Source organism: Cebus imitator, unplaced genomic scaffold (genome assembly GCF_001604975.1).
Source record: "Cebus imitator isolate Cc_AM_T3 unplaced genomic scaffold, Cebus_imitator-1.0 Scaffold247, whole genome shotgun sequence".
Lineage (NCBI taxonomy): Eukaryota > Metazoa > Chordata > Mammalia > Primates > Cebidae > Cebus > Cebus imitator.
The window spans coordinates 898990-916911 of record NW_016107562.1 but is presented as its reverse complement, the minus strand read 5'-3'; the positions used below and the strand labels follow the sequence as shown (position 1 = coordinate 916911).

The window sequence follows — 17922 nt, the reverse complement described above, 5'->3', positions numbered from 1 at the left end:
CTTTTCATCTCTTTCTGGAACTTAAATGAGACATACTTTAGACCTTCTCAATCTATCTTCTGTGTTTCTTAAATGATTCCATTTCCTATTTCTTTTTCTCTGTTGCATGCATTTTTCATCATTTCGTTAAATTTGATTTATAGTTGCCTATTTCTTTGGCCACACTTTAATCTGATCTTAAGCCTATTCATTGCATCTTAAATTTTGGTTGTTTTATATTTCAGTTTTTGTGGTTCTGTTTAGTTATTTTTCCAACCATGACCTGTCTTTGTAATTCTTTTTTACTGTACATATTTGTAAGCTTGTTTTATAAGCCTTGATTTTTGGTAGTTATAGCATTTGAAGTCCTTAGTCATCTTCCTTTGAATGTTGTCTCCTACATGATAACTTGTTTCCTTGTGTGTTTAGTTTTTTACTGTTAATTTTATTGTTTTTTATTTTGTTAATTTACTAATTTAGTGTTCATTTTCTTTGGAATTACTTCTGTAGAAATTCTTTGATCTCCAAGTGAATGTGAGGGAACTCCAGAGAAGATGTGCATCTGTATCGCTAAGCACCTGGGAGCTTTATCAATCTAGAGTAACTTTAAATTCCCTATTGGAGGTTTTTATTGTCTAAATATCGTTGTTCTTGCTGCAAATTCAAATGAGGTCAGTTTTACCAGTTGAGACATTTGATTTTCCTTGAAATTGTCAAAATAGGGGTTAGGGCTAGAGTTAGGGGTTGTAGGGGAAGAGGGTGGACAGTGAGTTTCTTTCTAGTTTACCATTATGTCGAACTTAATCCCTGAGTCTCAACTTTATTAGGAAAGAAACGGTCACTAGACTTTCTATGGCGAGCAGAATTTAGACTGGTTTTCTATTTCAGGAGCCCATTGAAATATAGTGAAAAACCAAGCTTAACTTTAATTGGTTTGCAAATCCCTTCCATGGATGGCAGTCTGCAGTGTTATTCTTACTTCTTTGAGTTCCTCTCTTTTTACTCGGTCTTTGGCCCACGTATTTTTTATACCTTGCTAGCTAGCTCAGATATGCTTTTAAGACATTTTTTTCTTTTTTCCTTTTTTTTTGTATTGATACATAACAGATCCACATATTTTGGGGTACATGTAATATTTTGATACGTTCTTATAATGTGTAATAATTAAATAAAGGTAATTAGTATATCCATTACCTTAAACACTTACCTTTATGCTGGGAATATTAAAATTATTCTTTAATAGGTATTTTGAAATAAACTATAAATTATTGTTTACTATAGTCAACACTACTGATTTATTGAACACTGGGTCTTATTTCTTCTATCTGTATTTCTGTACCCATTAATCAACTGCTCTCTAGCTCCTCCACTCCCCTACCGTTCTTGGTCTCTGATAACTACCAGATTACTCATTTCGTGAGATCTACTGTTTAATTGTTTTCTTTGGAATTATTGTTGCAGTTACTTAGGGGATCTATCATATTATCCTACCAGAAACAGAATAAAGCCATGGTTTTTAAAGGTCATGATTTGTTGATGTTTACTCATGCCATTGTTCCTTAAATCTTTATATACATATACATATATGTGTATGTATATGAATACAATTGTCATAATTTCCAAATGGTGGTCTCAAGAGGACTTAGAAATCTTAAATAACAGGCTGGGCATGGTGGCTCACGCCTGTAATCCCAACACTTTGGGAGGCCGAGGCAAGCAGATCACGAGGTCAAGGGATTGAAACCATCCTGGACAACATGGCGAAACCCGGTCTCTACTAAAAATACAAAAATTAGCCAGGTGTGGTGGCACGCGCCTATAGTCCCAGCTACTTGGGAGACTGAGGCAGGAGATCGCTTGAACCCTAGAGGTGGAGGTTGCAGTGAGCCAAGATTACGTCATCACACTCCAGCCTGGTGACAGAGTGAGACCCTGTCTCAAAAAAAAAAAAAGAAAAAAATTTGAAGAACAAACATGGTTTTATCAAAAGAATTATTTCAGACCAGTTTTTTAGTTAAACCAATGTTTGAGGATGCTGAATGTGTTTTCTTTTTTCTTTTTTTTTCTGTTGGTTTAAAGATTTATTATGTTCCCAAAATTTATCTTTTTAACTTTTGTGTTAAAAAACAATTTATTTCCATAGGTTTTGGGGGAACAGGTGGTATTTGGTTACATGACTAAGTTGTTTCGTGGTAATTTGTGAGATTTTGGTGTGCACATCATTGGAGCAGTATACACTGAACCTGATTTGTAGTCTTTTAACCCTTACCTCCCTCCTACACTTTCCTTCTGCATCCCCAAAGTCCTGTGTCATTCTCATGCTTTTGCATCCTCAGAGCTTAGCTCCCACTTACAAGTGAGATCATTCAGTATTTGGTTTTCCATTCCTGAGTTACTTCACTTAGAATAATAGTCTTCACTTCCATCCAGGTTGCTACAATTGCCATTCATTCCTTCTTTTTTATGGCTGAGTAGTATTCCATGGTGTGTGTGTGGGTGATCAGTTTATTTATCCACTCATTGATTGATGAGCATTTGGGTTGGTTCCACATTTTGCAGTTGTGTATTGTGCTGCTATAAACATGCATATACAAGTATCTTTTTTGTATAGTGATGTATTCTGCTGGATCAAATTGTAGTTCTACTTTTAGTTCTTTAGGAATCTCCACACTGTTTGCCATAGTGGTTGTACTAGTTCACATTCCCAGTAGCAGTGTAGAAGTGTTTCCTTTTCACCTCATCAACACCTACATCTGTTATTTTTTTATTTTTTGACTATGGCCATTCTTGCAAAAGTAAGGTGAAACCGCATTTTGTTTTGATTTGCATTTCCCTGATCATTAATGACGTTGAACATTTTTTCATGTTTGTTAGCCATTTGTTTATCTTCTTTTGAGAGTTGTCTATTCATGTCCTTAGCCCACTTTTTCCTGGGATTTTTTTTTTTCTTGATAATTTGAGTTTGTTGTAGATCCTGGATATTAGTCCCTTATCAGAAATATAAATTATAAAGATTTTCTCCTACTCTGTGAGTTGAGTGTTTACTTTGCTGACTGTTCCCTTTGCCGTGCAAAAGCTCTTTAAGTCCCAGCCATTTATCTTTGTTTTTATTGCATTTGCTTTTGGGTTCTTGGTCATGAAATGACTAAGCCAGTGTCTAGAAGGGTTTTTCCAGTGTTATCTTCTAGAATTTTTATGGTTTCAGGCCTAGTCCTTGATCCATCTTGAGTTGATTTTTATATATGGTGAGAGATGATCCAGTTTCTTTCTCCTATATGTGGCTTGCCAATTATCCCAACACCATTTATAGACTAGGGTGTCCTTTCACCACTTTATGTTTTTGTTTGCTTTGTCAGAGATCAGTTGGCTTAAGTATTTGGGTTTATTTCTTGGTTCTCTGTTCTGTTCTGTTGGTCGGTGTGCCTATTTTTATATCAGTACCTTGCTGTTTTGGTGACTATGGCCTTATAGAATAGTTTGAAATCAGGCAGTTTGCTGCCTCTAGATTTATTCTTTTTGCTTAGTCCTACTTTGGCTATCTGGGCCCTTTTTTGGTTGCATGTAAATTTTAGGATTGTTTTTCTAGTTCTGTGAAGAATGATGATAGTATTTTGATGGAAATTGCATTGAATTTGTAGATTGCTTTTGGCAATATGGTCATTTTCACAATATTGATTCTACCCATCCGTGAGCATGGGATATGTTTCCCTTTGTTTTTGTCATCTATGATTTCTTTCAGCAGTGCTTTATAGCTTTCCTTGTAAAGATCTTTCTCTTCCTTGGTTAGATATATTCCTAAGTGTTATTTTGTGTGTGTGTTTTGTAGTTTTTTTTTTTTTTTGTAGCTATTGTAAAAGGAGTTGAGTTCTTGATTTCATTCTCTGCTTGGTCGCTGTTGGTGTGTAGGAGAGCTGCTTTGTGTACATTAATTTAGTATCTGGAAACTTTATAGAATTATTTATCAGTTCTAGGAACTTTTGGAGGAGTCTAGGGTTTTCTAGGTGTACAGTCACATAATAGCAAACAGTGACAGTTTGACTTCCTCTTTACAGCGTTGGATGCCCTTGATTTCTTTCTCCTGTCTGATTGCTCTGGCTAGAACTTACAGTACTATGTTGAATAGAAGTGATGAGAGTGGACATCCTTTTCTTGGTCTGGTTCTCAGAGAGAATGCTTTAAACTTTTCCTCATTCAGAATTATGTTAGCTGTGTGTTTGTCATAGATGGCTTTTATTACATTGCAGTATGCCCCTTGTATGCCAATTTTGCTGAGAGTTTTAATCATAAAGTGATACTGGATGTTGTCAAATGCTTTTTCTGCATCTATTGAGATCATGTGATTTTTGTTTTAAATTCTGTTTATGTGGTGTATCACATATATTGACTTGCGTATGTTAAACCATCCCGGCATCCCTGGCATGAAACCCACTTGATCATGGTGGGTTATCTTTTTGATACATTGTTGGATTTGGTTAGCTGTATTTTGTTAAGGATTTTTGCATCTATGTTCATCAGGGATATTGGGCTGTAGTTTTCTGTTTTGGTTATGTTCTTTCCTGGTTTTGGTATTAGGGTATCAAGGGCTTCATAGACTGATTTAGGGAGGATTCTCTTTCTCTATCTTGTGGAATAGTGTTAGAAGGATTGGTATCAATTCTTTTTTGAACTGGTAGAATTCAGCTGTGAATACTTCTGGTCCTGGACTGTTTTGGTTGCTGATTTTTAAGTTACCATTTCAATCTTACTGCTTGTTATCAGTCTGTTCAGGGTATCTAATTCTTTCTGATTTAAGCTAGGAGGGTTGTATCTTTCCAGGAATTTATCCATCTCTTCTAGGTTTTCTAGTTTACACACGTAAAGGTGTTCATAGTAGCCTTGAATGATATTTTGTATTTCTGTGGTGTCAGTTGTAATATCTCTGGTTTTGTTTCTAATTGAGTTCATTTGGATTTTCTCTCTTCTTTCCTTGGTTAATCTTGCTAATGGTTTGTCAATTTTATTTATCTTTTCAAAGAACCAGATTTTTTTTTTTATTACCTTTTGTATTCCTTTTTGTTTGTTTCCATTTCATTTAGCTGTGCTCTGATTCGGGTGCTATGTGTAAGGCAGCACGCTAGCTGATGTGAGTGCCGTATAGCTGAACCATTGGCTCTGTCTTCAGGAACCTGAAGTCTAGGTCTGCCATGGTACCTCATGCCTGTAATCTCAGCACTTCGGGAGGCTGAGATGGGAGGATTGCTTGAGTCCGGGAGTTCAAAGTTTGAGACCAGCCTAGGCACAATAGCAAGGCCTCGTTTAAAAAAAGGAAGGAAGAAAAGACAAAAATAGAAACCTAAAGTATAGTAGGGATATGACAGACTTTGTAGATTACTATAATAACAATTAAAATAGCTCACTGTAAAATTGTAGAAAATTGAATTGTACTTTGAATGAAGAAGATAAGTTCATAGTGAAATACATATGGCTTAAATTTAGAATTAAGTAAATGCTTAAATATAAACAGAGACATATTTAAAGTTTTATAGCCTAGGAAATGAAAATTACAACATTCATCATATTTGAATTTCAGATGCATTTTTACCTTTTGGATGCTACCTTATAGACAACTGTGTTATTATGTATTGATAGACTAGAACCAATTTGTTCAGACTTCTTGTGCAAGAGGAGGCATAGAAATAAAGTTGTTTGTAATTTATGGCTTAAGTCTGGGTAGTACTTGATGGACTTAAATTTTACCCTATTTAGCATGCTAAATTGTATTCCATCTGGTCATTGCTGCCACTAGCTGATGCATCTAAGCTGAGAGTGGAGTTGTAATAGAACAGGATAAATTGACAGTTGACCTAGTGTAGCTAAATTGATAATGTAATATATAGCACTTTGGTCACATTCTTTGTTAAGTTTAATTAGGTCTAGAGTATTACATACTTTAGACAGTTATTTCTCATGATTTAATATCTCTGAAATTGTGAGATGTCATATAATTGATGTTATCTTAGAGTTGCTGTGGCTAGGTGGCAGTCCTGACATAGTTTTATTACTGGCACATGCACAAAATAGTGATGGCAATTCATAGTTTCATCAGTTCTGTGAGATATGTGCATAGATGGCACTATATATGTTGAATTTAAATGTAATGCAAAATGCCTTTAAAAAAGAGGCAGTGCGATTTAACATTGAAACAGTTACTATGGAGGAACAAAGAGGGAGGACGTACACTACCTGATTTCAAGACTTAGTATCAAGCTGTAGTAATCCACACATTGCACTAATGATATAAAGATAGACAGATAGATGAATGAAAATAATGGAGATTGCATGAATGGGCCTATGCTATTTTGACAAAGACGTCACTGCAATTCAATTGAGAAATGAATGCCTTATCAACAAAAATAGTACTGGAATAATTGGATAAATATATGAGTGGAGAGGAATGACTCAACCATTACCTAACACCATATACAAACATTTATTTAAGATAGATTATACACACAAACTTAAAAGCTAAAACTTTAAGGCTTCTAGAATAAAGCATAATAGGATGTTTTTGTGACCCTGAAATAGTTTTTTTTTGTTTTTTTGTTTTTTAAAGGGTGAACCATAAAAGAAAGAAATTTTAAAACTTCCATTCATCAAAAGACACCACTAAGAAAATGAAAAGGCCAGGCACATGCTGAGGGGAAATCTTTTTATTGCACATTTCTAACAAAAGATTGATATCTAGAATCCTGTGTGTCAATATTTTTTAAAATCCAATTAAAAATAAGAGATATTGACACTCCACAAAAGAAGGTATACAAATGGCCAATAAGCACATGAAAAAAATTCTCAGTATCATCAGTCATTGAGGAAGTAAAAATTAAAATGATGTTGAGATGCTATTTCACATACCCATTAGAAAGACTAAAATTGAAAAGACTAGAACTCGCATACATTTTTAGTGGAAGTACAAAATGGTTTAACTGCTTTGGAACACTTCCTGGCAGTTTCTTATAAAGTTACACATACCCCATAATTCACTCAAAGGTATTCATATAAGAGAAATGAAAGCGTGTGTTCACAAAAACACTTAATATAGGAATATTTATATATAAGTGTAATAACCCAGACTTTGAAACTACCCTGCTGTAGACTGAACATTTGTGTCCCACAAAATCTGTAATGTTGAGACTTAGTCACTAATGCCACAGTATTTGGGAAGTAATTAGGTCACGAGTGTTCTGTCCTCATAAATAGAGTAAGCGCCCTTATGAAAGTGATCCCAGACAGCTTCTTTGCTCCTCCTTCTGTATGAGGACACAGCAGAAATACTGTCTACAAACCAGGAAGTGGGACCTCGCTAGACACTAGACCTGCCAATATCTTTATCTTGACTTCCTCACCTTCAGAGCAGTGATAAAGAAATTTCTGTTGTTTACAAGCCATCTCAGTCAGTCTGTGCTGTTTCTATTATTATGCCCTGTACATACTAAGATACATCCAAATGTCCACAGCAGGAGAATATTTTCTTATCATTGAAATTTAATTAGCAGTAAAAAATAATGAACTACTGATAACACCCCACTGCAGGTATGATGATCAGAAACATTACATTGAATGAAGGAAGCCAGGTACAAAATAATACATCTGGTATTATGAGTGTGTATATGAATTCCCCAAACAGGCAAAACTAATGGAAAGCAGAACAGTGGTTGCCTGTTGGGAAGGAGAATGGCATTTGACTGAAAGGTATATATGGAAACTTTCTGATTGATGCAGATGTTCTTTGTCTTGACTGGAATGGTGCTTATACTCAGTATACGTTTATCAAAACTTGTCTATTTGCACATTTCACTGTATGTAAATTTTATGCCAATTAAAATGTTGCATATTCAATATTATACTGAAATGAAGCAGTGGAGTGCAAATTTGATATTTGAATTCTTCTGCATTAGAAGAATTATTTCCCTATTCCTTTTTATTTTTCTGAGGCAGAGTCTCTGTGTCACCCAGACTGGCAGGCAGTGGCTTGATCCCACCTCACTGCAACCTCTGCTTCCGAGGTTCGAGTGATTCTCGTGCCTCGGCCTTCAGAGTAGCTGGGATTATAGGCATGCACCAACACACCCGGCTAATTTTTGTATATTTAGTAGATAGGGTTTCACCATGTTGGCCAGACTGGTCTCAAACTCCTGACCTCAAATGATCCACCCACCTTGGTCTCCCAAAGTGCTGGGATTACAGTCGTGAGCCACCGCGCCTGGCTCTAATTCCATATATATTATTTTATAAAGCAACAACCAGGTGCTTTATGGAACCTAAAAAGGGAAGATGGCAATAGTAGATGAACCTATTTTGCCTGAGATACCTATGAAACAATTGCCTATCACATACATCCAGCAGTGCAGCCGAAGCCAGAAGAAATAACCAGTTTTCTGGAGGGATGATCTTGACTGATTTATGTAGAATACATAGTTTAATTGGGAGTGTATTTTTCTTTCATAGTGGCACAATATAATGGTACAATATAATGGTGTATCTCACAATCATTGGTGTCTTAGATTTGATTAACTGCAGTGGGGTGAACAGGTAAAACTTACATTGACTCTGTGGAATACCAATCTTTTTAGTAGACTTAACTTTAGGGGAAGAGGTCATAAGATCTATTTTTATGTTATCAAATGAGATCCTTGCTGACAAGCATTTTGAAATAAAGCTTTTTTTTTTTCTTTTTCTTTTCTTTTTCAACTGCTAGTAGAAGTGACTACAATTCTAAGAAAATACCTAGATATAATTGGAAATTAACAGGCTAGAGCATCTAAAAATTCTAGGATGGTGGTTAATTATAAAAACCATGTTAATGATTCTGAACTTTTATAAAACATCAACTGATGTGTAGACATGCAGATGCTGTATAACTTATTTCTTAGGCATCAAAAGTTGAAATAGGTGTATCATAGATTTTTCGTTAGTTCGGTATTTTAATCATTTTTAGGTATTTTATATTCTAGTCATATTATTAAAGTTTATTTCGTACAAGTAAATTTATACTTTAATACCATGTTAAAATTTCAGAAGCCAGAAAAGAGAGAGATGCAGTCTTATATTTAACAATTTAAACATTTTAAATCCCATGTAGTTACAGACTGAGATAAAGCAAAGCATTTCCCTTGGCAGTAGAATCCCTTTGTTCTGTGTGTGTGGAACATAAGTTCAAGAGGGCAGGGACTGTGTTTTGTACATGTATATTGTGAAAGTTATAGCATGATAATACTGCACGTACTATTCACTTAAAACATTTTTTGTTATGGCTTTTTAAAATTTTTTTATTTATTAATTTTTTTGGCTGCTTGCTTGTTGTGGCTTTTTACTAGTACACAGTCTCAAATAATGTACACCTATTAAAATTTTAAATAATGTGTTTCATTAACCAAAGTATTAGTACTGTCTTTGACATTTTCTACACTTAGCTTGATTAATAAATAAACCAAATGCCATAGGAAGCAAATTATTATCTGGGGGAAATTTTTAAACGATATAGAAATCTTAACTTTTTAATCAAATGTAAAATGGATGTGAGAACAATCAGCTCAGAAACAAAGTTCAGTATTATCATTATCACCATGAACTAAAAACTTTCTAGACAATAAAATTAATATCACTTTCTGATGAATCCAATATATGGAATTGAAGTTTTTCAGAGAACTCCAGTTAGTGCAAGTTCTCCTCTGTTTTTGGTCCTTCATCCTTTCATCTCTCTTAAACTTTAGAAGCAGAATGGCACTCTCATACATTGATTGTATTCCCTCCATTTTATTGGAGAGACTAGATCATAGCTAATAAAATACGTTATTGGACTGTTAGGATTATGTGTATATTTAGAAAATAAGACTTGTAAAATACTTTGTGAACATTAGCAAATTTTAGAGGTGGCAACAGCTATCCAGATTGTTATTTTTAAGAACATCTGTCTTGAGAATTGATCCACGTAAGTACGTTGATAAATGCCACTAGTTGATAATAATCGCAGTATTTCCTAAAATAATCATCATACACTGATTTAGTTTTCATACTTTAAAATTTTCAAAGCTCTCTGAAGTATGATGGTGTTTTTGTAATTTTGCTGAAGCATAAAATGTTTCTTTTTTTTTTTTTTTTTAATGTTTTGTGAAGCTCCTGGATGGGCTAAGTCACATAAAGAAGCCTGCTAGCCACAGCAGCTTTTTCACTTCAAGTGACCTTTTTATTTCTAATAAAGTTTCTCTTATCATGAAGTTTCCCTCTAATAGAATTTGAGAAAATAAGGATTAGTGTGGAGAATGCTAAGTGGTAGTTGAATGAATATAAATTGTGTGTTGATCACATACACACACACACCAACCTAGAGTCTGAGTGAGCCTGAGTGCTATTTGATGTATGAAGACCCGTACTCTTCATGATCTGTACTTGCAGAGCAGGTTTATTTAAAAACAAACATCTTTAGTTTAAAACTATTAATGTTTAAAAAGTTATTTCAAAATAACGTTTATTTTTCCATTTTCATCACATGGAATACATTTGACTTTTTCTCATCTCTGTTTTTTTCAAAGATTTGTCCCATCAGATGAAAAGAAGAAACAAGGTTGTCAACGAGAAAATGAAACTCTAATACAAAGAAGAAAAGACCAGATCCAACCAGGGGGCACTGCAATTAGTGTCACAGTACCTTATAGAGTAGTAGACCAGCCCCTTAAACTTATGCCTCAAGACTGGTAAGATAGTCTATTGATTTCTTTTTACAGGCATTACACCCAAGAGAATAAGTGTTATTGACATTGATGATGATGGTATTTGCCCAGGCAGAGCTGGAACTCCTGGGCTCCATCAGTTCTCCTGCCCCAGCCTCCCAAGAAGCTAGGACTACAGGCACAAGCTACTGGACCTGGCAGTCTATATTTTTTAAATATTCATTTGTTTTCTGTATATCGTTGGTTTTTTCTTGTGTAAGCAAGTATCAGATTTTATCATGGGCTCTAAATGGAAACTGTCCTTGAAAACTATGTTAATATATGTGAATTTGGTCATTAATAATGTTAACATTCTAATAATTCCTTAGTAACTTTATATTTTGGATAGGAAAACTTGATTTTACTTATAAGAAGAAACATTCTAACTTCTGGAAAACCCAGTATAAAAAATTCTTTCCACATGTTCATTCTGCATCAGCTTGTAGACTAATGTTGTAAGGTAGTCTATGTTTTAGATTTTTGGTTTGGAGAATTCTCATTTTCTGGTAAGAAATGGTAAGTGAAGGCATACTTTTATTGTAAGGGAATAATTTAATAAAAATAATAGGAACAGCTCTTTTATCATGGTTTGACCCTTTTATTGCATTAAAATGTTCTTTAACAAAATAGTAAGCTGTTTATAATATAAAGTGCCTCTAAATTTAGACACACAAATTACACACAAATTACCTTATTTCTGTAAACTGGAGTAGTAGTTGAGTATGTATCTGTGATACAGAAAATGCAATACATACATGACACATTAGATGAATTTACCTTTGAAGTACTTGTGAGTCCAGGTATTAGGAAGTCAAGGCAATGAGAATATTAATATTAAAATTTTTCTACAGAATAAAGAGTTTTTAAGTTATAATTCTCCCCTGGCATCTAATAGATACTTTGAGTGATACAGAAAGTGAATAAGATGAGAATTGTAGATATCAAGCTGAAAACCAAGTAAGAAAGCTACATCATTTGTGTTTTATGTTTGCAGTTATTTGCAGAAATAATTCAGTGCATACAAATGTCATCACTATGCTGTAAAATACTGCTTGTGTGTATTAGTTAGGGTCTCCAGCCATTGAAGCCTCCAGCATTTTCCCTGCTTCTTTATTTTCCTTTAATTGTCCTTTCAAGAATTCATGGGGAATAACATTTTTATTATCCTGCTTCCCTGCTGATCCTGTGAGACCCAGTAAAATATAGGTGACCTCTGTCCAGCAAATTCCCTTTGCTTTGGCAAGCATCTTGGGCTTTCAGCTGTTTCAAGTTACATCATAAAATTGAAGGATTATTTAATAGTGGATTCTGCATTGCCAAAGATGATTTTGACAGTTTGAGGCATGTGTCCCATGAAAGGAGAAATTTTTTTGCTCTAAGATTTAATTTTAGCCTCAGAGATTTTGAGCAGGTAACAAATTTTAAGCTTGCAGTTTTTAATAGTTGTTGTAGGTCTTCTCCTTGAATAGAAGGTAACCCTGGTTTAATGTTTTGTTTTGTGTCTGCGGTCGTCATTAATGCAATGGTTACCAAAGTGTGGTCTGCAGACCTCAGGGCGTTCCTAAGACCCTTTCACGGAGTTGCAAGGTCAAGACTATTTTCATAATAATACTGAGATGGCCATTCTCATGATTTATCTGCTCTCAAATAGGAACAGTAGCATACCCAGTGCCCCAGCATAATAATTTATTCTCCTCCTTCCCTTCCTCCCTTCTTCCTTTTCTCTCTACTTCTACTTCAGTTTCTGTTCTCCAGTATACCCACACATTTGTTTCTTCATTTGTACAATGAGGATTCTAATAGTATCCAGCGAGGTCATTGGATTGTTTTGAAGATTAAATGTGTTAACGTAATAAGTAATCCATAAAGTCCTTAAAATGGCTTTCGACATATAGTAAATGTTCATAGTAAATGTTACTAATGTTAACCATTACTGTTATTGTTGTTTTGTTCCCACCCCTTTAGTTACTGTCTTTAACTGTTTGTGGCAGTACTACTTATAATTTCTCAATTTAATTAAATATTTTGTAAAATAATCAAATTTGAGGGCCTACAAAGAAGTTTGTTCTTTCTGGGAAAACTAGGTTGATTGGTTGGAAGAAAATTGCTTTAAAAAACACTTACAAGTTTGGGGTGAATGAAACAATTGTAAAACAGTTGTAAAAATTATAAAAGTCTGAATGATTTCTGTGCTCAGATTACTTCCCAAGTAATCAGAAGAACTCAGATAAGGCCCTGGGGCCTCATAATATGGTTGATGAGTTCCTATAATGTAATGTTTTTAAAGTAAAATATTTAAGATGTGTTTAAATTTTAAATGATTTTTTAATCAAATTTTTGATTAATAGTTATCAACCACTATTCCCTATTGCATTGGAATAGTGGGCCCCTGCTGTAATTAACGGAAGGGAACAGAAAAGGCAAACAAGATTACATACAAGTGTTGTCCATGCCATTATGTTTACTTAGATGTAAAAACCAGATGTGTGGGAAGTGTAACAATCATTAATACACTCTAATGACAATATCACATTGAGAAGTTGGTAAGTACTTACTGTATTTGCCTCATAGAAGGATTGATAAGACTCTGTCACATGAACGATTATGGGACTGTTGTCTTAAGGGATTTATAGTAACTAAAGCTCAAGTTTGAGATAATCTCCCTCTGTCCCCTACCTCCCCACACCCCCTTTTCTACTTGTAGGGACCGCGTTGTAGCCGTTTTTGTGCAAGGTCCTGCATGGCAGTTCAAAGGTTGGCCATGGCTTTTGCCTGATGGATCACCAGTTGATATATTTGCTAAAAGTAAGATTCTCTTTGTTACTGAATGTTCTCACTTTGTTTAAGAGAGTCATATGGTTCTGCGCATATGATGTGTATATCAAAGGATTGCTGTTAAATAATATATATTATGTGAATATTTAAGCACCTGTGACATATTTTTAAAAGTTTTGTACATTAATACTTTCTGTGTAGGTATATCTGAAAGTGAATATTGCCTATCCGCAACATTAATAATTATTTTTAGATCACTTAAAAATCATTAATGCTGTTGCATGTCTATACATTTTGATTAAAATTAATGCCAGTTTTAAATGGGTTGGCTTTTGATGAACAGAAATGTGTCAATTAAAATGCCATAATGACATTTACGAGCTCTCCCTTTCATCTGAAATGATTGTAAGTTGATTGATTTTTTTCTCTTCATTCAGGGCTCTGCTGAAGTGTTTTCTCTTTGGAGAATCTGTCTCTGACTTTCTTCTTTCAAAGAACTATCACCGTCTCCTATTTGCGCTTTAAGCTTTTTTGTTTTCTTGATAGCATTTACCATTCCTAGACATTTTCTAATTGTTGTTCTAAGTGTTCCCTAGCCAGAATGCAAGTTTCATGATGGGAGAGTCCTCCTGTGCCTTATTTACCTTTGAGTCCTCAGCACAGAAGAGTGCCTGGCATAGAGAGGCTTTCAGTAAATATCTGCTGAGTGAATTATTTCATGCATGTTTAATATTTATTAAACATATGAGCATAAATTGATACAACAAAAGATTAATTTCGCCTGTTTATTTGCAGGAAGGGGTATTCCAACAATTATTTAATCAATTATTCAATTAAATTAGTAACATAAGCAAAATTAATTTTAAAATGTCATTTTCATGAAACAAATATGTTTATTAGAAGTGACAACTTTAGGCTGGGCGCGGTGGCTCATGCCTGTAATCCCAGCACTTTGGGAGGCCGAGGTGGACAGATCATGAGGTCAACAGATCGAGACCATCCAGGCCAACATGATGAAACGCCATCGCTACTAAAAATACAAAAATTAGCTGGACGTGGTGGCTCGCGCCTGTGGTCCCAGCTATTCGGGAGGCTGAGGCGGAAGAATCGCTTGAACCCAGGAGGCGGAGGTTGCAGTGAGCCGAGATTGCACCACTGCACTCCAGCCTGGCGATAGAGCAAGACTCTGTCTCAAAAAAAAAAAAAAGTGACAACTTTAATTATTATGAATGTTGATTGTACTATGAACAGTCCTGTGAAATGTCCTTTGTTTTTAGCAGCCCCAGTTTTTGTTAGTGGTACCATCATATTTCCATAGAAAGTACCCAAGCTTGAAAGTTGTAGTGTTCTTCTATTACCTTCATTCATTTAAAAAAAAAAAAATTCTATTATTACATTATGATAGCTTTTTATGTTATCTCTGAAACTTGAGTAATGCACAGAGTTGGTAAATAGAAAGTTAAAAAGAATGGGAATTTGAATCAAAGTAAAATGTCAATGTGAATTGTTTTACCTACTTGCTTGCCTTGTTGAATAATATTTCAACAAAATGATTAGAGTGTCTTCAAGATATAAATGTATGAAATTCATTAAGAATATAAAAATGTTTTGTATTTTCTTCAAATTGTTAGTCTTTTGAAATTTAGATAAGAATTTAGAGAATTTTCTTTTAACAGTCATCAGTGATTTACTTTCATTAGCTATTCTTTCTCTTTCACCTATTCCTTCTACACTGACTCCTCTCTCAGCATTTAAGAATACTTTCCCCTTCCATCTTAAACAACAAAACATAAACCCTTACCCTTAACCTCACCCTTTCCCCTAGCTGCTGCTTTTTCCTTTTATAGCTACACTTTAGAAAGAATGGTCTCTACCAACTCATTTTCTGTTCAAATCCCCTGTAGTCTGGCTCTTGCTCTGCACTAAAACTATTTTCACTAAAGTCACCAGTGACTGAAATAATGGATACTTTTAACTTATCAGAATTTGATTCTGTTGACTCCTTTACTCCTTTTTAAGTTACTTTCCAAGTACCTGCTACACCTTGTCTCAGATTTCCTTGCTAACTTTTCCTCTGATTAGCAACTGCAGTGGACCCTTCAACAGTCACGCAGTTGAAAACTTCCATATAACTTTTGACTCCTCCAAAATATACATTCTAATCGCCTACTATTAACTGGATGCCTTAACTGATAACATAACCAGTCGTTTAACACATATTTTGCATGGTAGTGTTGTATACTATATTTGTACGATAAAGTAAGCTAGAAAAAAGAAAATGATAAGAAAATATATTTACTGTTCATTAAGTGGAATTGGGTTATCATAAATGTCTTCATCTTCACTGTCTTCACATTGAGTAGGCTGAGGGAGGAGGAAGGGTTAGTCTTGCTGTCCCAGGTGGCAGAGGCAGAAGAAAATCCGTGTATCTAGTGGACCCACTCAGTTGGAACCTGTGTTGTTCAACGATCAAATGTATATGTTTATGTCTTTATTTCTTTTGTACCTTAACACCCTCTAAATACCCTTTTCTCCCTCTAAATACCCTCTCAAGAAGATCTCATAGCTTTCCATTACCATTTATATTCCCTTATTCTAAAAATTAGGTCTCTAGCTGATATTCTGGACCTGTATAACCCACTCACTATCAGATAACTTCTCTATGATATCTCATTGGTATGTCAAACTCAGCCTTTTCCAAATGTAAGTTCGATTGTTTTACTCTCTTCCATATTCCTCAAACTATTTCTTATTATCTGTTAGTCCTTTTCAGGAAGTTGCCTAAGCCAGAAACTTGGGAGTATATTAGCTCTTAGCTCTTAATTGGTCTTCTCGCTTTTACTCTTGTGGCTTCCGGTCGTTTTCTCCATCAGAATACACTGTATAGCATAGGGGAAAACTGAGGGTATTTGGGAGCATCTCTATGGGCCTTGATAGAAAATTGTATTATATTTTCTTAATGTCATAATTATCATTAAATATATCATTTGAGAGAAGATATTAAATATTGAATTGCATAAAATTGTCAAATCTTTATAAATTTAGAATGAGAAGTTTAAGCTGATATCTGGATATATTTTAAATATGTTATACTTGAGGTGGCTATATTTATTCATTGGTTGATGTTAAAAAATTTTTTTATTGATATATAATTGTACATGTTTATGGTGCACATGTGATACTTTGTTATATGGATAGAATGTGTAATGATCAAGTCAGAGTATTTAGGGTATGTATGGCCTTGAGTATTTGTTATTTCTGTGTTTTGGGAACATCTCAAGTCATCTCTTTTAGCTGTTTAGAAATATATGATAGATTATTGTTGGCCGGGCATGATGGCTTACGCCTGTAATCCCAACACTTTGGGAGGCCGAGACAGGCGGATCACTTGAGGTTGGGAGTTCGAGACCAGCCTGACCATGGAGAAACCCCATCTCTACTAAGTACAAAAATTAGCCAGACGTGGTGGCAGGTGCCTGTAATCCAGCTACTCAGGAGGCTAAGGCAGGAGTATCACTTGAACCTGGGAGGTGGAGATTGTGGTGAGTTGAGTTCACGCTATTGCACTCCAGCCTGGGCAACAAGAGCGAAACTCCATCTCAAAAATAAATAAATAAAATAAAATAAAAATACATTACTATTAACTAGTCTCCTACTCTGCTTTAGAACATTGGAATTTATTCCTTTGTGCAGCTGTTCATCATGGCACACGTTTAACTATGTAAAAGTCCTGCACATGTACCCCTAAACTACATCCAGTAGTCCATTTTTAGTTTTGAGAAATATTCATACTGTTTGCCATTGTGGCTCTACCAGCTTATATTTCCATCAGCAGTGTAGGAATTCCCTTTTCTCTGCATCCTTGCCAGCATCTGTTATTTTGTCTTTTTAGTAATAGCCATTCTAATTGGGGTAAGATGATATCTCATTGTAGTTTCGATTTGCCCTTCCCTGGTGGTTAATGATGTTGAGCTTTTTTTCATATATTTGTTGGCCATTTATTTGTATGTCATCTTTTGAGAAATACCTGTTCATGTCTTTGCCCGCTTTTTAATGGGATTTTTTTTTTAATTGTTGAGTTTCTTGCATATTCTGGATATTAATTCCTTGTTGGATGGATTGTTTGCAGATATGCTGTCCCATTCAACAGGTTGCTCTTCACTCTGTTTATTGTTTCCATTGCTGTACAGAAACTTTTTACTTTAATATAATCCCATCTGTCTATTTTTGTTGGCTGTGCTTTTGAGGTCTTAGCCATAAAGTCCTTGCCTTGACCAGTGTCCTGAAGCAGTTTTCCAATGTTGTTTTGTGTTCTCTTGTGTCCCACTCAGTTTTTATGATATCATTATTTTGAATTCTTTTTCTGATATTTTTTAAGTTTATTTTTCAAAACAATATATTCTGTCACCCTGTCTGTTTTTTT

The 17922-nt window shown here is 34.8% G+C and overlaps 1 protein-coding gene across 1 annotated transcript in view; it reads left to right on the top strand.

Annotated features, from left to right (window-relative positions):
- Positions 1–17922, top strand: part of CDC73 (cell division cycle 73) — a 125964-nt gene that overhangs the window by 97095 nt on the left and 10947 nt on the right. Inside the window, exons 14-15 of the mRNA XM_017498620.2 lie at positions 10548–10709; positions 13429–13529. Coding sequence (XP_017354109.1) covers positions 10548–10709; positions 13429–13529 — 263 coding nt within the window. The remainder of the gene's footprint in view (positions 1–10547; positions 10710–13428; positions 13530–17922) is intronic.